Source organism: Crassostrea angulata, chromosome 7, assembly GCF_025612915.1.
Source record: "Crassostrea angulata isolate pt1a10 chromosome 7, ASM2561291v2, whole genome shotgun sequence".
Lineage (NCBI taxonomy): Eukaryota > Metazoa > Mollusca > Bivalvia > Ostreida > Ostreidae > Magallana > Magallana angulata.
This window is the reverse complement of record NC_069117.1, coordinates 29,990,592-30,015,342: the sequence shown is the minus strand read 5'-3', so window position 1 is coordinate 30,015,342 and position 24,751 is coordinate 29,990,592. Positions and strand designations below refer to the sequence as shown.

General features: G+C 31.7%; 1 protein-coding gene and 1 pseudogene across 1 annotated transcript; both read right to left on the bottom strand.

The window, feature by feature from the left end:
- Window positions 1-984: 984 nt before the first annotated feature.
- Window positions 985-3,802, bottom strand: LOC128191289 (transforming growth factor-beta-induced protein ig-h3-like). Its single transcript, XM_052863372.1, has 6 exons — window positions 3,793-3,802; window positions 2,036-2,250; window positions 1,747-1,933; window positions 1,550-1,648; window positions 1,350-1,463; window positions 985-1,246 (listed from the first exon to the last, which is right to left on the bottom strand). The coding sequence occupies exons 1-6, from the start codon at window positions 3,800-3,802 to the stop codon at window positions 1,110-1,112; spliced, it is 762 nt and encodes a 253-aa protein (XP_052719332.1). The 3' UTR covers window positions 985-1,109.
- Window positions 3,803-6,029: 2,227 nt separating this feature from the next.
- LOC128191288 (transforming growth factor-beta-induced protein ig-h3-like) lies at window positions 6,030-20,208 on the bottom strand (annotated as a pseudogene).
- Window positions 20,209-24,751: the final 4,543 nt, after the last annotated feature.

The window sequence follows — 24,751 nt, the reverse complement described above, 5'->3', positions numbered from 1 at the left end:
TCAATGAAAATTTACACGTTTTTGTAATATCTTTTCTGAGTTTATCCATGCAAATGTGATATTGTGGAAACAACAGCTGAAGAACCTCTCGTGAATGTAATGAGCATGCACAAGATTGTAAAATTTAAAAAACCCCAGATGATTTCCGGATTTTTTAAAGGAATTTTTGTTAATTATTGATTAGCGAAGTCTGATTGAGACAAAAATAAAAACAAATTGGTGATCTTCAAGTACCAATGATGTGTTAAATAAGTAAAACAAAAGTCAGTATTCTTCCGATTTCTCGGTATTAAAGCCCAAAAATTAGAGTCAATTATCTCAATATATATTAGTATAGATTGAAATTGCCTTCTATTGAAACACTGGAACATTTTAATTCGAGTTTAGGGGCAATAGACATCGATAAGTACCAGTCAATAAATGATCGAACTAACTTTTTAAAAACAAAATGGCTCCTAATATGGCGGCGCCCAGGGCTGGAGAAAATTTTGTTTTGTTTTAAATATACGTGTTAGCATTAATCCTCGCTTCGCAAAGCGGGCCTTGCCCGCCTCTCGCTGCGCTCGATATAAAATTGATATACAATTTTATTCGAATTTTTACAATAAAATGGAAAAATTGTTTGGTTGTTAATAACACACTGTAGAGTTGAACTTTTGGTGTGAACAAATGCATTAAATAAATATTTAATCATATCTAGTTATCTCGATGTAAAACGTTTTATTTCTTAAATAAAAAAGTTCATTCTCACAATTAAAAGCATCTTTAGTTCACATCTCTTTAACCTATGGATGCAATCTTTTAAAGAATAACGTATAATACAATCTGCACTAAAGTGATTTTGTGCCGTTATTCTTTAACACCATCATGGCCATACACAGAAATTAAAATTTGAAATGTTTTCTGAAGTCGTATTGCTTCGTGTAAATCTCAAAACCAGTAGTCAACAACAAGAAAAATAGTTTCTTTTTTGTCAATGTTTATTGCAGTTTATAACGTTTTCAGTCAATAAAAATAACAAGCATATTCAATAACAAGTACATACAATTACAATGTGTGATCAAATGGAGACATGACTTCAAAAATATCAAAGTGCTTTGCTCAGATGATTACTTTTTCCCCAATATCGCAGAGAAAAGATAACGGGACGGAATAAGTACGTGATCTATGATGTGTACAACACCGTTGGTAGCGCTGATGTCGGCTTGTGTCACGTAAGAACGGTGACTGATAACAACACCAGTACCTGGAATAATACAAAATATTGTATAATGATATTAAACGATGCGCAAATTTATAATATAAAGATAAAAGGTAATTGGGACAAGTAAATGATATTAAAAACTTACTGCTGACTCCAAGTCTGATGACGTCATGGTGAATATCAAGAGTTCTGAGGTATTCTCGGTTGTACAATCCAGCTGAGTATTCAGTGTGAGGAACGACATGGTACTCCAGAATTTCTAAAAGGAAATAGCAAGATCTTTCTTGCATTTTAAAGTTAACTTGTAATGGTAAGGAAATAAGATATTTATCGAGAAAGGCATACCTTTAAGAAGCTGTGGGTTTCTTCTAAGATTGTCCAAAACATGACTGCCAAGTCTATTGAACGCAGCATTGGTTGGTGCAAACACTGTGAGAGCATCGCCTGTAAAAAATAGTGGGAATGTAAAGTATTCATTTTATAAGCAATGGTAAAAAAGAAAATTGGAAAAACATCTATAAAACACAAGCATAATAACTGACCCTGTAGTGCCCCGGCCAATCCTGCTGATTGGACCTGAGACAGAAGAGTGCCCAGGTTGCTGTTGCCGGCCACCAAATCCACAATGCTTCCTGCAGGAGGCATCATCACAATGTCAATCACGTGCACCATACCATTAGAGGCGGTCAGGTCGAAGTGTGTGATTTTGGATCCTTCCACTGTAACAACCTACATGTACAAACAAAAAATGTCTATGTACTTTGATTGATTGTATGCGAGAAGATAGATTTAATAAATTTGGTTATCATAAAAAAGAGATCAAACACTTACGTGATTGTGATTATAGATGTTAAATCTGATTTTGGTTCCCGCCAAAGTCTCCAATTGAAGCTCATTGGATGCATCGGCCTTGTGAATGGAGCCTTTGACCACGTGGTATTTCAGTATATTTGCCAAAGCGGTGGTATCTCTCTGTAGACCATCAAGGACAGACTGGGGAAGTTTGGAGAATGCAGCGTTTGTTGGAGCAAATATGGTGTACTCTCCTGTAATAGTAACCGTTACTCAAATTATCAATTACTTCCTGTTAAGATTAAGCACGTTGTTATGAGCTACGACTTAAAAGTTTGTAGTTATAAGCAAGTTTATGATATTTTGGATTCTCATGATAGATCATGACTAACTATTTGGATTGGAAATCAATTATATAATATATAATATATTTTGTAAAAGGTAAAATGTCACGAATAATCACTGTGACACTAGAATGGCCAATGATGTGTAACATCGTAAAAGTTTATACAAAGTGCATAATTATGAATGAGCAACTGCAAGTTTTTGTTTTTTATAGGCAAAAAATACTACATCCCCCGAATTGATATTGTTTGATATTTTGAACAAATGACCCCAATTATTTAATTGAAAGAATTCCTGGATTTCGTTGCTGGATTTATGTTGCGGGTTAGGTTTGCCAGGAAAGGTTATGTGAAGACAAGTAAATTTTCAATACATTTATAGTATTTCAATTTATGTAACCATTTTAGCACCCGTCATTGAAATGTGTCCATGAATGTTTTCATAATTCTAAAGGAGACCATGTGGGTTCCTATTGGGCCTAAAATGATTTAGTTCTGATCAAATAACAAAATTCAGACAAGGATTGATATTGCATGTCCATAAATAAGCATATATTTTATATTCATAGGAAAATGATTTTATTTGAGATTGAGTATCTTTAATATATCAAATCTGATAAAAATCCCCCAGGACCTCTGACGGTGGAATGGTCTTTCGTAAGTTGAAGACATTTATCTCACAAAGAAATGACCTCACATGCTCCTTACTCAAGTTCATGATATCATTCTCGCCCTGAATTTACTCACTTATTCTTGTTAATGAGCATTTAAAAGCGATATACTGAGGCTATCAATATTTGTTTAATTGTACTGTTATTAATTTTCTCTCTCTCTCTCTCTCTCTCTCTCTCTCTCTCTCTCTCTCTCTCTCTCTCAAAATCGAAATATGAAAATGAAATAGATATGTTTCTTGTTTTACTACCAAATTTCATTCTTTACATTCAAAAAAAAAATTTATAGAAAACTTTTGGAAAATCCAATATGGTGTAGAGGATCCAACAAGTGTAATTTAGAAACATGGTCGTTTGATTAATATACAGTGACACTGTAGATTGCATTACAATGAGTTATTGTTTAAAAAAAAATAAGAATCACGTTGCAACTTAAAATTCATTATTGTTAAACATTTTCTTTAAAAAACTTATTGAATTTTTGGTTGCGAACAGAAAATTAAGTTGATCTTGAAAGGAAATACGTGCATATCATTACATCTAACAATATGAACTAATTGTTTTGTAATGAAAGATGAAAAAGCTATCAACATACCTATCAAATAGTCATTATTATATGAAATGTGATAATGCGATTTGCAGAAATGGCAATTACTAATATCACACTGTAATTTTTTTTAACGAAATTTGTTTCAATATGCAATTATTGTGGAAAATGTAAAAAAAAAAAAAGTTCATGATTCGGGAAATTAAAGGTAACTAATACTTTATTTAGAGATACTTTTAGCCATTGTAATCATATTTGCCTGACACACGTTTGCCGACACACTTTAAGCGTTTTGCTTTATCGCTGAGATTGGATTTCTTCACGTACTTGGAATGTAGAGAACAAAATTCTGCTTATAATCCGGGGGTCCGGGGGGGGGGGGGTGCACGAGAGTTGGGAGTAGTTAAATAAAGGGACCTATCCCCCTCACTTGTTTAAGCAGGACGAAAATAACTGTAGGCAAAATAAACATTATCATAATTTTAGTTACTATGCCCCTCATCAACAACCCCCCCCCTCCCATCACGGACTAAGTATTTATTTTTTGTTAAAACATATTAATGTTGTAATGAAATGTCTTAAAGTACTTAAATTTAAAGTTCTCGTGGAATCAAACTTTCAAAAAGGACGTCGTTTGAGAAAACTAAAACAAAGTAAAACTGAACTTGTTTGTGCATTATTTGCCTTAGAATAATTAAAATAAATACATTGAAAAATATCTTTTAATGGCGCTTTTCCTCAAAATCAGATTGTTTTATATTTAGGCACAGTTGCCATTCCAAAAATCGGTTTTAAATGTGTATATGATGACGTTTGCTGATATAAAAATAAAGATGTATCTTGATTAATAACATAATAATAGCCTTGAAAATTAAACTGTTTACAATTACTTTAAAAATAAACCAAGGGAAACTTTTCACCGAATGAAATTCTTAGGCACGAAAAATAGAATGCAACTTTAATTATTAAAAAACTAATAATGTTTGCCTTTTAAAGAAAATGCTTCATAATAATCTTCAGAACATAATGTGTATGAAAAAAACCATACATACTGAGTTATAAGCAAGATAGAAAGTTTGATATTGAACTCCATCTTTGTTATTGTTAATAAAATTTATTTGCTTAATTGGTATAACGTTCAAATAAATGTTGCTTTCTTTTGTTAGTAACATTATTTATGAGCATATTGAAACAGTTTCCTTACTTTGCCACTAGTCATTTTAGAAAAGAAATGGTTATTCCATGCTGTACCTTACTGGTAAACAAATAAAAGACTAAGGCGTTGTTTAAATAACAATGAACAATCGACAAAAAAAAATAGATCTGGCCGTTTAACTATTAGCGCACGAGAAGAAGCGACAAACAAAATTGCGCGACCATAAAATTTAGATTTGAATCGTAAACTGCTGTCAAAATGCTGCATAGAGTGTTATTTCAGCCACGTGTTAATTTCGCTCTTCTTGGAGAGAAAACAGCTTCGCTCTGTCTTGAATTCGCCGATACAATCCGGACTAACAATGAGGACGACCGTTGTATGATGAAAACGTATTTTAAAAATCTTAAGATATGTCTTGCGTCTATATGCAATATGGATAATTTAGCTAATATAACGAACTCACTGTCATGACTTCAAGAAGTGATATCATTAAAAATATTGTCAACTTTATTGATAGCATTTTACTATAAAAGCTATTTTGTCGTCTGTGTTTTATTTTCGTAAAATTGTCGATTGGTCAATTTCCGTTATAAATATTGAGTGTTGCTAATTTTGTTATTTGGCTTCTTTTTTCTTAATTTTTTTAAAGGCTACATTAATACCATAAAAAGAGGGTGTCCTTCGAATTATGAAAAGATACCAATAAAAAAAACAAATTATCAAATTGTGCTTTGGTGGGTGGGATGTTGAAAAATTATTATAAATAACTTTAAAAGTTAAGATTTGTCTCGATTTCTATTATTTTTTCAAACAATGAAGCTTTAAGTCAAACCGTTAAAGTTTATACATTATTGAAACTAAAGCATTGCAAAATATTTTTATGTAGTGGAATTGACTTGAACTAAACTATTGACAATGTAAGATATATCTACTTCTTAAAAACAATTTACATTTCTGGCTGAGATAATTATTGCAACCCATGTACTTGTCAAACAAAAAATAACCGCTTGTAACATTTAATTTAGATCAGTCTTAACTAATACTGGCCAAATTGAGAGGAATTTAAATTTCAACTATAATAATTGGTAAACTAGTATTCGTGGTGGCTTCTTTTTCTAAAAATAAAGTATCAAAATCATTTTGATAGAAAATTTAACAAAATAACAGATTATGCAATTTGCGTTGAAGTGATGAATTCGTGCCGTTACTCTTGAACACCATTATAGCCATACGTAGCTATTAAAATTAATTTTTTTTATAAAATTCCTTTATTCAATGTTAATCATATTACCAGTAATAAACAACTAGAATAATATTTCTTTTTTGTCAATGTTTATTGCAGATTTATAACGTTTTCAGTCAATAAAAAATAACAAGCATATTCAATAACAAGTAAATACAATTATATTGTGTGATTAAATGGAGAAATGACTTCAGAAGTGACAAAATTGTTTGTTCATATGATTACTTTTTCCCCAATATGGCAGAGAAAAGATAACGGGATGGAATAAGTACGTGATCTATGATGTGTACAACACCGTTGGTAGCGCTGATGTCGGCTTGTGTCACGTGAGAACGATGATTAATAACAACGCCAGTATCTGGAATAATACAAAATATTGTATTATGTTATCACAGGAAGCACGGATTTATAATACAAAGATGAAAAGTAATTGAGAAATGTAAATAAGCTTAAAATCTTACTGCTGACTCCAAGTCTGATGACGTCATGGTGAGTATCAAGAGTTCTGAGGTATTCTCGATTGTACAATCCAGCTGAGTATTCAGTGTGAGGAACGACATGGTACTCCAGAATTTCTAAAGAGAAAAAGAAAAATCTTTCTTGCATTTTAAAGTTAACTTGTAATGGTTAGGAAATAAGATATTTATTGAGAAATGCATACCTTTAAGAAGCTGTGGGTTTCTTCTAAGATTGTCCAAAACATGACTGCCAAGTCTATTGAACGCAGCATTGGTTGGTGCAAACACTGTGAGAGCATCGCCTGCATAAAATAGTGGGAATATAAAGTATTCATTTTATAAGCAATGCTAAAAAATAAAATTGGAAAAACATCTATAAAAACACAAGCATAATAACTGACCCTGTAGTGCCCCGGCTAATCCAGCTGACTGCACCTTAGATAAAAGAGTGCTCAGGTCACTGTTGCCGGCCACCAAATCCACAATGCTTCCTGCAGGAGGCATCATCACAGTGTCAATCACGTGCACCATACCATTAGAGGCGGTCAGGTCGAAGTGTGTGATTTTGGATCCTTCCACTGTAACAACCTACATGTTCAAACAAAAAATGTCTATGTACTTTGATTGATTGTATGCGAGAAGATAGATTTGATTAATTTGGGTATCATAAAAAAGAAATAAAACACTTACGTGATTGTGATTATAGATGTTAAATCTGATTTTGGTTCCAGCCAAAGTCTCCAACTGAAGCTCATTGGATGCATCGGCCTTGTGAATGGAGCCTTTGACCACGTGGTATTTCAGTATATTTGCCAAAGCGGTGGTATCTCTCTGTAGACCGTCAAGGACAGACTGGGGAAGTTTGGAGAATGCAGCATTTGTTGGAGCAAATATGGTATACTCTCCTGTAATAGTAAACAGAAGTCAAATTATCAATCACTTTCCGTTCAGATTATATTGTTATCAGAGATTGAGCACGAAGTTAAATTATGACTTCAAGTTTCTTTTAAATCCAGGTGAACTATCTCGAATATATTTATTGCTTGAATTTTATACGTTATTATCATGATCATTTTTTTTTTAAAACACGTAAAAGTGAATTTGGTTGGCAAGGCGATTGGTCTTGGGTTTTGGGTTTATTTTGGCATAAATAATGCGTACAAAAACTGTCTTTCTTTAAATCATGTGTAACATATACCTTTTCTAACTGCAGTCAACGTTTACTGTTATTAGAGATTTAGAGTATACATGTGGTCATAAAATTATTTAATGAGATTCTGAAATTCGCATAGATCATGATTAACATTTTTTGTTTCAATATAGTTACATGATTTATTTGGTAATAAATAAAAATGTCACAAATATGTATTATGTTTTAGTAATAATGACCAATGGTTTGGTTAAACGTAATGGTGTGTACATAGAGTATTTTGAATGATGAATTGCAAAGTTCCATCATTTTGAAGGCAAATTGGTTAAACATTTCTCAAATTCATATCGTTTATTATTTTGAATTTTTAAATTAAAAACAAAACTCCCCCCCCCCTTGACTAACGCCACCATAGTTTTCTAGTTATTTCGCATAGAAGAAAAAATTTAATCAATAAATTGTCTAATACATGTATATAATAAAATTATTGGAAACAACATACCTGACAGGAGAGCATCGGCCAGACCAGCTTGTTTAACAAGAGCTATCAAAGTCGTCTCCCCGTCGTTTTGTAGAACCTCTACTAGGTTTCCCCCTAAAACACTCTGCACAAACACGGTCAAAGCTACAAAAGCAAGCATCGTTAGTGGCTATAAGTGTGGTTTAGGTTTGTCAGGAAGGTTATGTGAAGACAAGTAAATTTTCGATACATTTATAGTATTCTAATTTATGTAACCATTTTAGCACCCGTCGTTGAAATGTGTCCATGGATGTTTTCATAATTCTAAAGGAGACCCAGTGGGTTCCGATAGGGCCTTAAATGATTTTATTTCATATCAAATAACAAAATTCAGACATTTGAGTATGGATATTGCATGTTCATAACAAAAACAAGTTATATGTATGTAATTATCAATTATTTCATTTGATTTCGATTTTTTTTAAATTTCAAATTTGACATATATCCCACGATGACCTCTTCAGGTGGCATGGTCTTTCGTAAGTAGAGGACATTTATCTCCAGAAGAATTGACCGCACATGCACCTACCTTGCGTTCATGATATCATGTTCGCCCTGAATTCATACAGCAGGTTTTTTTAGACCACTTATTTTTAAGTAGGATTTGTCTATTTGGAAAGGTAATCATGTCATCAATTTTAAAAAAATCAGTAACTAATTCTTGTTAATGGACATCAATAAAAGATAGACTGAGGGTATAATTTCTTGATAGTATGGTACTTCTCTCATTCTCTCGCTCTTTCTCACTCTCTCTCTCTCTCATTCCAAGTATGAAAATGAAATATATAAATAAGTTTCTTGTTCTACTACATGGATCACTTGTTACATACTAAAATTATCAATGATTCAAAAGTATGGAAATTATAATATGGTGTAGATAAACCAATAAGTGTTATTTAGAAAAAAATGTCGTTTAATTGATAATGATTGCACTGAATGCGTAAATATTTTTGAACAATTAACATTTAAGAATCATCTTGTTATCCCAAACATTGATTATTGTGAAACATTTTCTAAAAAAGTTATTTATCTTTCATGTGAACAGAAAATCAAGATGATCTTTAGAGGACACAGGTACAATATTTTTAACAAGTTTGATAAATTACTCTATAATAAAAGCATGAAAAAAATATCAAGATAACAAATCAAAAAGTCATTATGATATCAAATGTGATAAGATGTTTAGCATGCAGTCAAATACTACTATCATATTACAGTGGGGTTTTTGTGAAAAACAAACTGTTCAGGATCCGTGATATTACAAGTAACTAATACTTTCATTAGAGATACGAGTAGCATCTGTAATCACATTTTCACGTTTACCGGCACACGTTAAACGTTTTACGTTTTGCTTTATCGCATGAATTGGATTCCTTCACGTTTCTGGAATGTAGTGGTCAAAATTCCTAATCTCTTATACCTAGCATTTCGGGGGGGGGGGGTGATTTTTAGCAATTGGCGCATGATCAAAAGTAACAATGTATTTTTGTGACCGTTAAATTTAGATTTCAATCGTAAAATGCTGCCAAAATATTGTAATAGGGCTTATTTTTGTCCCGTATTAATTTTCCTTGTCTTGCCTTGCAAATTAAACGCTTTTGCACTGTTCTGAATATTCCAAAACAAAGCTGTATTGAAAGAGAGATACGTTTAAGACATTGAAATTCGCACAGATCTAAATTTCATGGTTGACAACGACGGCAAAAAGCGTGGAAGTAAATCGAGGAAAATATTTCCTGTATACGGTAATCACATATGAAAAAGTATTCGTGATAAGTTTGTTCGATTTAGAGCACGACCATTGTAAGATGCAAATGTTTGAAATCTTGCTGTATGTCTTGCGTCTATGTGCAACTCTTGTACACTAAAAGTGATTGTTGTGATATTATGTGATAGGATTGTGCGAGTGATCAAGTGTTCGGACGAATGAACGGGTGCCAAAGCCATTGGACATGTGGCGTTCATTCCATCAAGCTTTCAATTATACGAGTTTTTTTTGTGTGAGCCAGATGGGGTAACGTTTATACCGATCGGTTCCGACGTTTTTATTTTATATTTTTTATAACCATTAAACAATCATAAATTGTGAAAAAAATTATATCTTTTAGAAACTTGATATCTGAATGTCATAAGTATGTAGGTGTATGCGGAAGAAATGGAAAAAGTCGCTAATGCATTGCGAAATAGGCAGTGTGCATGACAAGAAGTATTTTGCTGATGACCTAATCAGACCGTTTCCTCTTTTACGATAAAATAATTGAATTTTCGAAGTTAATGTAAAGTCAGTGTTAACAACCACTTATTTTCTGTTTGCTTTTATTCGTTTTCTTTGATTTTACTTCGCAACACTTTGAAAATGTATTGCCTGTAAATATAATCAATTTTAACTACAACCTTCTTCATGAGAAATCCTTTGGTAGATTTGGCTTGGATTTGTTTGAATGATGCACCACCAGAAACAATTATACATGTAAAAGTTTTGTAATTTTTTCCATCCTTGAATTAAGGAAAGACATATTAGAAGTTAATCGCAAATGAATCAGTATTTGTTTTTCTTCTATAAAACATTTTCTAGTCCACAACATCACATTTACTATTCCTACATTTAAACCTAGACAAAGAAACATTTATGGAAGAACCCCTCCTCCCTTTGAACGCAGCAAGGAAGGAATTGATTCTAGTAATAGCATTGAAAATCGGTTTATTTACTTTTAAAGATCATTTTTTTTTTCTGTTGTGCTACTGTGATAGTTCTAAATTACTACGTTGCACGAACGTTGTTTTGTCTTTTATTTCACGGATAATTTAGCGAATATAACGATGTCACTGTCATATCTTCAAAAACTGTTATCTTTGAAATTTTGTCAACTTCATTGACCTCATTTTACAATCAACGTTAATTTTGACGTCTGTGTTTATTTTCGTAAAATTATTGATTGGTCAATTTCAGTTATACATAAAAATCGTCGCCAATTTTGTTATAAATATATTTTTTTCCTAAAAATTACATGTTCAAGTTAAGATTTATACAATAGAAAAAAAGGTGTTGTTCGAATCATTAAAAAAGACTAACTAAAAAAAATATGGTTTTTTAGAGTGTTTGGTTGAAAAAGTAAATGATTAAAAAAAGGTTATCCATATGATAATTTTTTTAAGGTTTGTCTCGATTTATGTTCTTTTTTAATTCAATAAAGCTATAAATCACGTCATGTAAGTTTAAACCTTCATGAAACTAAAGCATTGCAAAATATTTTTAGGGTTAGTAAATAGACTGCAGCTAAACGAAATAAATGATAAAGTAAGATATATCTACTTTTTAATAATCAGTTACATTTGAAGCTTAGACAATAGTTCCAACCCGCGTACTTGTCGAATTAGAAAAAAGCGCTTGTAACATTTAATTTAGATATGTTATAGCCAATACTGGCCAAAAAAGCCGAAAGGAAAAGTGTAAAAGAAATAACATAACTATAATTTGGGTTTGTTATCTGCGTGTATCAATAGAGATAATGATCAAATGCCATATGTTATAATATTAAACAAAATATATTTGTTTTAAATACAACCTTTTTCATATCTTAATTTAAAAAACTACATTGTTTGGCTACAAAATGAGTGTTAAATTGAGAGGAATTTTAAGTATAAGAATCTGTAAAATAATGTTCGTGGTGGTTTCTTTTTCGAACAATCAAAAATAAAACTCATTTTGATGGAAAAGTGAACAAAACTATTCAATAGATTATACAATTTGCACTGAAGTGATTTTATGTCGTTATAATAATTCTTAAACACCATTAGAGCCAAATATAGGTATTTATGTTGAAATGTTTCATGAAATCATTTTCCTCAATGTAAATCTCAGTACCAGTAGTCAACAACCAGAACATTAGTTTCTTTTTCGTCAATGTTTATTGCAGATTTATAACGTTTTCAGTCAATAAAAATAACAAGCATATTCAATAACAAGTATATACAATTAAAATGTGTGATCAAATGGAGACATGACTTCAAAAATGCCAAAATGGTTTGTTCAGATGATTATTTTTTCCCCAATATCGCAGAGAAAAGATAACGGGATGGAATAAGTACGTGATCAATGATGTGTACAACACCGTTGGTGGCGCTGATGTCGGCTTGTGTCACGTGAGATCGATGATTAATAACAACACCATTAGTACCTGGAATGAGAAAAAGTTATTGTATTATTTTATTTAACGATGCACATATTTCTACAATAACAATAAAGGTGATTGATACAATAACATAAGCTTGAATACTTACTGCTGACTCCAAGTCTGATGACGTCATGATGAGTATCAAGAGTTCTGAGGTATTCTCGGTTGTACAATCCAGCTGAGTATTCAGTGTGAGGCACGACGTGGTACTCCAGAATTTCTAATGAGAAAAAGAGAGATCTTACTTGCATTTTAAATTTGAGTTTTAATCATAAGTAAATAAGATATCAATTGAGAAATGCATACATGTACCTTTAAGAAGCTGTGGGTTTCTTCTAAGGTTGTCCAAAACATGACTGCCAAGTCTATTGAAAGCAGCATTGGTTGGTGCAAACACTGTTAGAGCATCTCCTGTATAAAGTAGTTGGAATATTAAATATTCATTTTTTAAACAAACCTTGGAAAAAAATAATAAAAAATAATAATAAAACAAGCATAATAACAAACCCTGTAGTGCCCCGGCTAATCCAGCTGACTGGACCTTAGATAAAAGAGTGCTCAAGTCGCTGTTGCCGGCCACCAAATCTACAATGCTTCCTGCAGGAGGCATCATCACAGTGTCGATTACGTGCACCATTCCATTAGAGGCGGTTAGGTCGAAATGTGTGATTTTCGATCCTTCCACTGTAACAACCTGCATGTTCAAATAAAAAATGTCTATAGTTTGAGCAATTGTATGCGAGAAGATAGGTTTGACAAATTTGGGTAACACAAAAACGAAAACTTTAAAACACTTACGTGATTGTGATTATAGATGTTAAATCTGATTTTGGTTCCAGCCAAAGTCTCCAACTGAAGTTCATTGGATGCATCGGCCTTGTGAATGGAGCCTTTGACCACGTGGTACTTCAGTATATTTGCCAAAGCGGTGGTATCTCTCTGTAGACCATCAAGGACGGACTGGGGAAGTTTGGAGAAAGCAGCGTTTGTTGGAGCAAATATGGTGTACTCTCCTGTGATAGTAAACAGAAAATTAAAAATAGTAATCATTAGTAGAGATTGAATGCATTGTTAAATCCGGACTTAAAGTTTCTTTTAAATCCAGGTGAAATATCTCGAATCTGTTTGTTGCTTGAATTTCATGCATTATAATCGGGATCATTTATTTAAAAATTTAAAAGTGAATTTTGTTTGCAGATCAAATTCAGGAAGCTGATCGGATCGTCTTTTTTTTTTTTTTTTTTTTTTGTTATTTGTTTTGGAGAAATAATACCTAGAAAACCCTCTATACTTTAACCATTTGTAATAGAAATCATTTCTATCTTCAGTCAGCGTTTACTGTTATTAGAGATTTAGTTTAGGGTCTACATGTAATCATAAAATGATGTAATGAGATTTTGAAATTCGCATAGATTATGATTCACTTTTTTGGATTCAATTGAGTTATATCATTTATTTGGTAATATGTTAAATGTCACGAATATGTATTGTTTTTAAGGCAGTGGTTTGGAAAAACCTAAATAGTGTTTACATATTGTTTTATTTTATTTTTGAATGACGATTTGCAAGGTCCAGTCATTTTGAGAGCAAATGGGTGAAACATGTCTCGAATTGATATCATTTATTATTTTGAATATTTGAATTAAAAACAAAATTAAAACTCCTCTTGACCTACACCACTTAAGTTTTCTAGTAATTCCGCTTAGACAAAACAATTCAATAATTTAATCGTCTAATATATAATTTATTATTGAAATCAGCATACCTGACAGTAGAGCGTCGGCCAGACCCGCTTGTTTAACAAGAGCTATCAAAGTCGTCTCCCCATCGTTTTGTAGAACCTCTACCAGGTTTCCTCCAAACACACTCTGCACAAACACGGTCAAAGCTAGAAAGGCGAGCATCGTTAGTGGCTATAAGTTGTGGTTTAGGTTTGTCAGGAAGGTTATGTGAAGACAAGTAAATTTTCGATACATTTATAGTATTCCAATTTATGTTACCATTTTAGCATCCGTCGTTGAAATGTGTCCATGGATGTTTTCATAATTCTTAAGGACACCCTGTGGGTTCCGATAGAGCCTTAAATGATTTCATTTCATATAAAATAACAAATTTCAGACATTTAATATGAATATTGCATGTTTATAACAAACACAAGTTTTATTTATGTAATTGTCAATTAAAGCATTTAAGATCGAGTGTTTTTAAATTTCAAATTTGACAGAAATCCCCCCGAGGACCTCTTTAGGTGGCATGGTCTTTCGTAAGTTGGGGACATTTATCTCTAGAAGAATTGACTACACATTCACCTATCTTGAGTTCATGATATCAATTTCGCCCTAAATTCATACAGCAGATTTTTTCTGAGACCATTTATTTTTAAGTAGGATTTGTCTATTTTGAAAGGTTATCATGTCATTAACTGAAAAAAAAATTATTAACTAATTCTTGTTAATGGACATCAATAAAAGACTTAGGATATGATTTTTTAATAGTATGGTATTTCTCTCTCTCTCTCTCTCTCATTTTCTCTCTCTCTCATTTTCTCTCTCTTTCAGTCAATGTATGAAAATAAAATATATAAATAAGTTTCTTGTTCTACTTCATGGATCATTCTTATTTGTTACGCACTAAAATAATCAATGATTCAAACGTATGGAAATTATAATATGGTGTAGATGAACCAATAAGTGTGATTCAGAAAAATTGTTGTTTAATTGATAATGATTGCACTGAATGCGTAAATATTTTTGAACAATAAACATTTAAGAATCATCTTGCAAGTTATCCCAAACATTGATTATTGTGAAACATTTTCTAAAACAATTATTAATCTTTCATGTGAACAGAAGATCAAAATGATCTTTAGAGGACACAGGTACAATATTTTTAACAAGTTTAATAAATTACTCTATAATAAAAGCATGAAAAAGATATAAGTATAACAAATCAAAAAGTCATTATGATATCAAATGTGATAAGATGTCTAGCAAATACAACTATCATATAACAGTGGGGGTTTTGTGAAAAACAAACTGTTCAGGATCCATGATATTACAAGTAACTAATACCTTCATTAGAGATACGAGTAGCATCTGTAATCACATTTTCACGTTTAGCGGCACACGTTAAACGTTTTACGTTTTGCTTTATCGCATAGATGGGATTCCTTCACGTTTTTTGAATGTAGAGGTCAAAATTCCTTATCTCTTATACCTAGCATTTCGGGAGGGGGGGGGGGTTGATTTTAGCAATTGGCGATTGATTAAAAATAAGAATGTATTTGTGTGACCGTTAAATTTGGATTTCAATCGTAAAATGCTGCCAAAATATTGTAATAGGGCTTATTTTTGTTCCGTATTATTTTTCCTCGTCTTGACTTGCAGATTAAACGCTTTTGCACTGTTCTGAATATTCCAAAACAAAGCTTTATTGAAAGGGAGATACGTTTAAGACATTGAAATTCGCACAGACCTAAATTTCATGGTTGACAACGACGGCAAAAAGCGCGGAAGTAAATCGAGGAAAATATTTCCTGTATACGGTAATCACATCTGAAAAAGTATTCGTGATAAGTTTGTTCGATATAGAGCGCGACCGTTGTAAGATGCAAATGTTTGAAATCTTGCTGTATGTCTTGCATCTATGTGCAACTCTTGTACACTGAAAGTGATTGTAATTAGATTAGGTGATAGGATTGCGCGAGTGATAAAGTGTTCGGACGAATGAACGGGTGCCATGGCCATTGGACATGTGGCGTTCATTCCATTAAGCTTTCAATTATACGAGGGGTTTTTTTTGTGAGTCAGCTGGGGTAACGTTTATACCAACCGTTTCCGACGTTTTTATTTTTTTTTTATAAGCATTGAACAATCTCAAATTGTGAAAAAAAATTATATCTTTTAGAAACTTGATATCTAAAATGTCATAAGTATGTAGGTGTATGCGGAAGAAATGGAAATAGTCGCTAATGCATTGCGAAAAAGGCAGTGTGCATGACAAGAAGTATTTTGCTGATGAGATATTCAGACCTTATCCTCTTTTACGATAAAATAATTGAATTTTCGAAGTTAATGTTAAGTCAGTGTTAACAACCACTTATTTTCTGTTTGCTTTTATTCGTTTTCTTTGATTTTACTTCGCAACACTTTGAAAATGTAATGCCTGTAAATACAATAAATTTTAACTACAACCTTCTTCATGAGAAATCCTTTGGTAGATTTGGCTTGGATTTGTTTGAATGGTCCACTACCAGTAACGATTATACATGTAAAGGTTTGTAACTTTTTTTCATCCTTGAATGAAGGAAAGACAAATTACAATTTAATCGTGAATAAATCAGAATATGTTTTACTCCTATCAAACATTTACTTATCAACAATATTGCATTTACTATACCTACATGAAAATCTTAGAAGAAGAAACATTTATGGAACATCCCCCCCCCCCCTTTGAAAGCAGCAAGGAAGGAATTTATCCTAGTACATGTAATAGCATTAAAAATCGATTGATTTACTTCTGAAGATCATTTGTTTTACTGTTGCGCTATTGTGACATATCTAAATTACTATGTTGTGAACGCTGTTTTGTCTTATTTCACGGATAATTTAGCAAAAATAACCATGTCATGTCATAACTTCAAGAACTGTTATCTTTAAAATTTCTTCAACTTCATTGACCACATTTCACAATTAAAGCAAATTTTGACCTCTGTGTTTATTTTCCTAAAACTATTGATTTGTCATTTTCCGTTATACATATGAATCGTCGCCAATTTTGTTATTTGGCTTGTTTTTTTTTTTTTTGTTTTTTTTTCTAAAAACTACATGTTCAAGTAAAGATTGATACAATAGAAAAAAGTGTCTCCTTCGAATCATTAAAAAAAACTATACCATCCTGAAACTACAGCATTGCAAAATATTTTAGGGATTGTAGATAGACTGGAGCTAAACTAATGATAAAGTAAGATGTATCTACTTCTTAATAATCACTTACATTTGAGGCTTAGACAATTGTTCCAACCTCCGTACTTGCCGAATTAAAAACAAATTTAACATTTAATTTAGATATTTCTTGGCCAATACTGGCCAAAAAAGCCAAAAAGAAATGTGTAAAAGAATTTATTATAACGTTGTCAGATAAAATTGATGTGGAATAAAATAACTATAGCTTGTGTTATAGTTATTTTGTGGAATAAAATAACTATAGCTTGTGTTAGTTATCTGAGTGTGTCAATAGAAATAATGATCAAATGTCATTTGTTATTACTCTCTAAAAATATTTGTTTTAAATGCATCCTTTCTCATATCTTAATTTTAAAAACAAAAACATTTTTCATTTTTGTTTTCGCTATAGAATTCGTGTTAATTTGAAAACAAATTCATTTCAAAGGAATTCAAATTTTTAGTATAATGATTGGTAAAATAATATTCTTGATGGTTTCTTTCTCAAACATTAAAGAATCAAACTTATTTTGATGAAATATTTAACAAAACAATTACAGATTATTCAATTTGCGTTGAAGTGATTTTGTGCCGTTATTCTTAAAAATCATTATAGCCATATATAGGTATTCAAGTTAAAATTTTCATGAAATCGTTTTGCTCAGTGTAAATCAAGTCACCAGTAGTGAACAACCAGAAAAATATTTTCACTTTTTGTCAATGTTTATTGCAAAATTAATACGTTTTCACTCAATAAAAATAACAAGCATATTCAATAACAAGTATATACAATTAAAATGTGTGATTCAATGGAGACATGGCTTCAAAAATGTCAAAATGGTTTGTTCAGATGATTACTTTTTCCCCAATATCGCAGAGAAAAGATAACGGGATGGAATAAGTACGTGATCTATGATGTGTACAACACCGTTGGTGGCGCTGATGTCGGCTTGTGTCACGTGAGAACGATGATTAATAACAACACCATTAGTACCTGGAATGAGGAAAATTTATTGTATTATTTAATTTAACGAAGCACAGATATCTAAAAAAAAACAATAAAGGTGACAATAACATAAGCTTGAATACTTACTGCTGACTCCAAGTCTAATGACGTCATGGTGAGTATCAAGGGTTCTGAGGTATTCTCGGTTGTACAATCCAGCTGAGTATTCAGTGTGAGGAACGACGTGGTACTCCAGAATTTCTAAAGAGAAAAGAGAGATCTTACTCGCATTTTAAATTTGAGTTGTAATCATCAGTAAATAAGATATCAATTGAGAAATGCATACCTTTAAGAAGCTGTGGGTTTCTTCTAAGGTTGTCCAAAACATGACTACCAAGTCTATTGAAAGCAGCATTGGTTGGTGCAAACACTGTTAGAGCATCTCCTGTATAAAATAGTGGGAATATCAAATATTCATTTTTTAAACAATGCTAAAAAAAATAAAATTGGAAAAATAATAATAATAAAACAAGCAGAATAATTAACCTTGTAGTGCCCCGGCCAATCCAGCTGACTGGACCTTAGATAAAAGAGTGCTCAAGTCGCTGTTGCCGGCCACCAAATCCACAATGCTTCCTGAAGGAGGCATCATCACAGTGTCAATCACGTGCACCATTCCATTAGAGGCGGTTAGGTCGAAATGTGTGATTTTGGATCCTTCCACTGTAACAACCTGCATGTACAAGCAAAAATGTCTTTGTAGTTTGAGCGATTGTAGGCGAGAAGATAGGTTTGACGAATTTGGGTATCACAAAAACGAAAACTTTAAAACACTTACGTGATTGTGATTATAGATGTTAAATCTGATTTTGGTTCCAGCCAAAGTCTCCAACTGAAGTTCATTGGATGCATCGGCCTTGTGAATGGAACCTTTGACCACGTGGTATTTCAGTATATTTGCCAAAGCGGTGGTATCTCTCTGTAGACCGTCAAGGACAGACTGGGGAAGTTTGGAGAATGCAGCATTTGTTGGAGCAAATATGGTGTACTCTCCTGTGATAGTAAACAGAAAATTAAAATTAGTAATCAGTAGTAGAGATTGAATGCATTGTTAAATCAGGACTTAAAGTTTCTTTTAAGTCCAGGTGAAATATGTCGAATCTGTTTTTTTGCTTGAATTTCATGCATTATAATCGTGATCAAAATTTAAAAATTTAAAAGTGAATTTTGTTTGCAGATCAAATTCAGGAGGCCGATGGGATTGTCTTTTTTTTTGTTATTTGTTTTGGAGAAATAATACCTAGAAAAACCCTCTATACTTTAATCATTTGTAATAGAAATCATTTCTATCTTCAGTCAGCGTTTACTGTTATTAGAGATTTAGTTTAGGGTCTACATGTAGTCATAAAATGATGTAATGAGATTTTGAAATTTGCATAGATTATGATTCACTTTTTTGGTTTCAATTGAGTAATATCATTTATTTGGTAATAGGTTAAATGTCACGAATATGTATTTTTTTTTAAGGCAGTGGTTTGGAAAAACTTTATAGTGTTTACATATTGTTTTATTTTGAATGACGATTTGCAAGGTCCAGTCATTTTGAGAGCAAACGGGTGAACCATTTCTCGAATTGAAATCATTTATTATTTTGAATATTTGAATTAAAAACCAAATTAAAACTCCTCTTGACCTACACCACTTGAGTTTTCTAGTAATTCCGCTTAGACAAAACAATTCAATCATTAAATCGTCTAATATATAATTAATTATTGAAAACAGCATACCTGACAGTAGAGCGTCGGCCAGACCCGCTTGTTTAACAAGAGCTATCAAAGTCGTCTCCCCATCATTTTGTAGAACCTCTACCAGGTTTCCTCCAAACACACTCTGCACAAACACGGTCAAAGCTACAAAGGCGAGCATCGTAAGTGGCTATAAAGTTGTGGTTTAGGTTTGTCAGGAAGGTTATGTGAAGACAAGTAAATTTTCGATACATTTATAGTATTCCAATTTATGTAACCATTTAAGCACCCGTCGTTGAAATGTGTCCATGGACGTTTTCATAATTCTTAAGGACACCCTGTGGGTTCCGACAGAGCCTTAAATGATTTCATTTCATATCAAATAACAAAATTCAGACATTTAAGTATGAATATTGCATGTTTATAACAAACACAAGTTTTATTTATGTACTTGTCAATTATAGCATTTAATATCGAGTTTTTTTAAATTTCAAATTTGACAGAAATCCCCCCGAGGACCTCTTTAGGTGGCATGGTCTTTCGTAAGTTGGGGACATTTATCTCCAGAAAAATTGACTACACATTCACCTATCTTGAGTTCATGATATCATTTTCGCCCTAAATTCATACAGCATATTTTTTCTGAGACCATTTATTTTTAAGTAGGATTTGTCTATTTTGAACGGTAATCATGTCATTAATTGAAAAAAAAAATCATTAACTAATTCTTGTTAATGGACATCAATCAAAGATAGACTTAGGATATAATTTTTTAATGGTATGGTATTTCTCTCTCTCTCTCTCTCTCCCTCTCTCTCTTTCAGTCAAAGTATGAAAATGAAATATATAAATAAGTTTCTTGTTCTACTTCATGGATCACTTGTATTTGTTACGCACTAAAATAATCAATGATTTAAACGTATGGAAATTATAATATGGTGTAGATGAACCAATAAGTTTGATTTAGAAAAATTGTCGTTTAATTGATAATGATTGCACTGAATGCGTAAATATTTTTGAACAATAAACATTTAAGAATCATCTTGCAAGTTATCTCAAACATTGATTATTGTGAAACATTTTCTAAAACAATTATTAATCTTTTATGTGAACAGAAAATCAAAATGATCTTTAGAGGACACAGGTACAATATTGTTAACAAGTTTAATAAATTACTCTATAATAAAAGCATGAAAAAGATATCAAGATAACAAATCAAAAAGTCATTATGATATTAAATGTGATAAGATGTCTAGCAAATACAACTATCAGATTACAGTGGGGTTTTTGTGAAAAACAAACTGTTCAGTATCCGTGATATTACAAGTAACTAATACTTTCATTAGAGATACGAGTAACATCTGTAATAACATTTTCACGTTTAGCGGCACACGTTAAACGTTTTACGTTTTGCTTTATCGCAAAGATTGGATTCCTTCACGTTTTTGGAATGTAGAGGTCAAAATTCCTTATCTCTTATACCTAGCATTTCGGGAGGGGGGGTGTTTTAGCAATTGGCGCATGATCAAAATTAACAATGTATTTGTGTGAGCGTTAAATTTGGATTTCAATCGTAAAATGCTGCCAAAATATTGTAATAGGGCTTATTTTTGTTCCGTATTAATTTTCCTCGTCTTGACTTGCAAATTGAACGGTTTTGCACTGTTCTGAATATTCCAAAACTAAGCTGTATTGAAAGGGAGATACGTTTAAGACATTGAAATTCGCACAGACCTAAATTTCATGGTTGACAACGAGGGCAAAACGCGTGGAAGTAAATCGAGGAAAATATTTCCTGTATACGGTAATCACATATGAAAAAGTATTCGTGATAAGTTTGTTCGATTTAGAGCGCGACCGTTGTAAGATGCAAATGTTTGAAATCTTGCTGTATGTCTTGCGTCTATGTGCAACTCTTGTACACTGAAAGTGATTGTTGATAGATAAGGTGATAGGATTGCGCGAGTGATCCAGTGTTCGGACGAATGAACGGGTGCCAAAGCCATTGGACATGTGGCGTTCATTCCATCAAGCTTTCAATTATACGAGGGTTTTTTTGTGTGAGTCAGATGGGGTAACGTTTATACCGACCGTTTCCGACGTTTTTATTTTTTTTATAACCATTAAACAATCTTAAATTGTGAAAAAAATTATATCTTTTAGAAACTTGATATCTAAAATGTCATAAGTATGTAGGTGTTTGCGGACAAAATGGAAATAGTCGCTAATGCATTGCGAAAAAGGCAGTGTGCATGACAAGAAGTATTTTGCTGATGAGATATTCAGACCTTTTCCTCTTTAACGATAAAATAATTGAATTTTCGAAGTTAATGTGAAGTCAGTGTTCACAACCATTTATTTTCTGTTTGCATTTTATTTGTATTTATTGATTTTACTTTGCAACACTTTGAAAATGTAATGCCTGTAAATACAATAAATTTTAACTACAACCTTCTTCATGAGAAATTCTTTGACAGATTTTGCTTGGATTTGTTTGAATGATGCACTACCAGTAACGATTATACATGTAAAAGTTTTGTAACTTTTTTCCATCCTTGAATTAAGAAAAGACATATTAAAATTTTAATCGCAGATGAATCAGTATTCGTTTTACTTCTATAAAACATTTTCTAGTTCACAACATCGCATTTACTATACCTACATTTTAATCTTAGACAAAGGAACATTTATGGAACAACCCCCTTTGAACGCAGCAAGGAAAGAATTTATCCTAGTAATAGCATTGAAAATCGGTTTATCTACTTTCGAAGATCATTTTTTTACTGTTACGCTAGTGTGATATATCTAAATTACTACGTTGTCTTTTACTTCACGGATAATTTAGCTAACATAACGATGTCTTGTCATAACTTTAAGAACTGTTATCTTTTAAATTTTGTCAACTTCATTGACCACATTTTACAATCAAAGCAAATTTTGACGTCTGTGTTTATTTTCGTAAAATTATTGATTGGTCATTTTCCGTTATGCATATAAATTGTCGGCAATTTTGTTATTCGGCTTGCTGTTATTTATTTATTTTTTTATAAAAACTACATGTCCATGTTAAGATTGATACAATAGAAAAAAAGGGTGTCCTTCGAATCATTAAAACGACGAACAAAAAAAAATATGGTTTTTTTTTTGGGGGGGGGGGTTGGTTGAAAAAGTAAATGATTTAAAAAAGGTTATCAATAGAATAATTTTTCAAAGATTTGTCTCGATTTATGTTCTTTTTTACTGCAATAAAGCAATAAATCTCATCGTTTGAGTTTATACCATCCTGAAACTACAGCATTGCAAAATATTTTTAGGGAGTGTAGATAGACTGGAGCTAAACTAATGATGAAGTAAGATGTATCTACTTCTTAATAATCACTTACATTTGAGGCTTAGACAATTGTTCCAACCCCCGTACTTGCCGAATTGAGATAAAAGTTTGCAACATTTAATTTAGATATGTCTTGGCCAATACTGGCCAAAAAAGCCAAAAAGAAATATGTAGAAGAATTTATCATAACGTTGTCAGATAAAATTGATGTGGAATAAACTATAGCTTATGTTAGTTATCTGAGTGTGTCAATAGAAATAAGGATCAAATGTAATTTGTTATTAGACTCTTTAAAAAAAAATGTTTTCAAATCATCCTTTTTCATATCTTTATTTTAAAAACAAACATTTTTCATTTTTACTGTTGTGCTACTGTGACAGTTCTAAATTACTACGTTGTCAACGTTGTTTTGTCTTTTATTTCACGGATAATTTAGCGAATATAACGATGTAACTGTCATATCTTCAAGAACTGTTATCTTTGAAATTTTGTCAACTTCATTGACCATATTTTACAATCAAAGTAAATTTTGACGTCTGTGTTTATTTTCGTAAAATTATTGATTGGTCAATTTCAGTTATACATATAAATCGTCGTCAATTTTGTTATTATTTTTTTTTCTAAAAATTACATGTTCAAGTTAAGATTCATACAATAGAAAAAAGGGTGTTTGATCGAATCATTAAAAAAGACGAACTAAAAGAAATATGGTTTTTAAGGGGATTTTGGTTGAAAAAGTAAATGATTAAAAAAAAGGTTATCCATATGATAATTTTTTAAGGTTTGTCTCGATTTATGTTCTTTTTTAATACAATAAAGCTATAAATCACATTGTGTCAGTTTAAACCTTCCTGAAACTAAAGCATTGCAAAATATTTTTAGGGTTAATAAATAGACTGCAGCTAAACGAAATAAATGATAAAGTAAGTAAAGTAAGATATATCTACTTTTTAATAATCAGTTACATTTGAAGCTTAAACAATAGTCCCAACGCGCGTACTTGTCGAATTAGAAAGACGCGCTTGTAACATTTAATTTAGATATGTTATAGCCAATACTTGCCAAAAAAGCCGAAAGGAAAAGTGTAAAAGAAATAAATATAACTATAATTTGTGTTAGTTATCTGCGTGTATCAATAGAGATAATGATCAAATGCCATATGTTATAATATTAAACAAAATATATTTGTTTTAAATACAACCTTTTTCATATCTTAATTTTAAAACTAACACTTTTTTTGCTACAAAATGCGTGTTAAATTGAGAGGAATTTTAAGTATAAGAATCTGTAAAATAATGTTCGTGGTGGTTTCTTTTTCAAACAATTAAAAATCAAACTCATTTTGATGGGAAAGTGAACAAAACTATTCAATAGATTATACAATTTGCACTGAAGTGATTTTATGTTGTTATAATAATTCTTAAACACCATTAGAGCCATATATAGGTATTTAAGTTGAAATGTTTCATGACATCATTTTGCTCAATGTAAATCTCAGTACCAGTAGTCAACAACCAGAACAATAG

Excerpts from the sequence above, each read along its gene's own strand:
- LOC128191289 (XM_052863372.1), bottom strand. Across the intron at positions 1,934-2,035 it reads ACATCTATAATCACAATCAC|GTTGTTACAGTGGAAGGATC; the intron begins GTAAGTGTTTGA and ends TTGTACATGTAG. Across the intron at positions 1,464-1,549 it reads AAACCCACAGCTTCTTAAAG|AAATTCTGGAGTACCATGTC; the intron begins GTATGCCTTTCT and ends ATTTCCTTTTAG.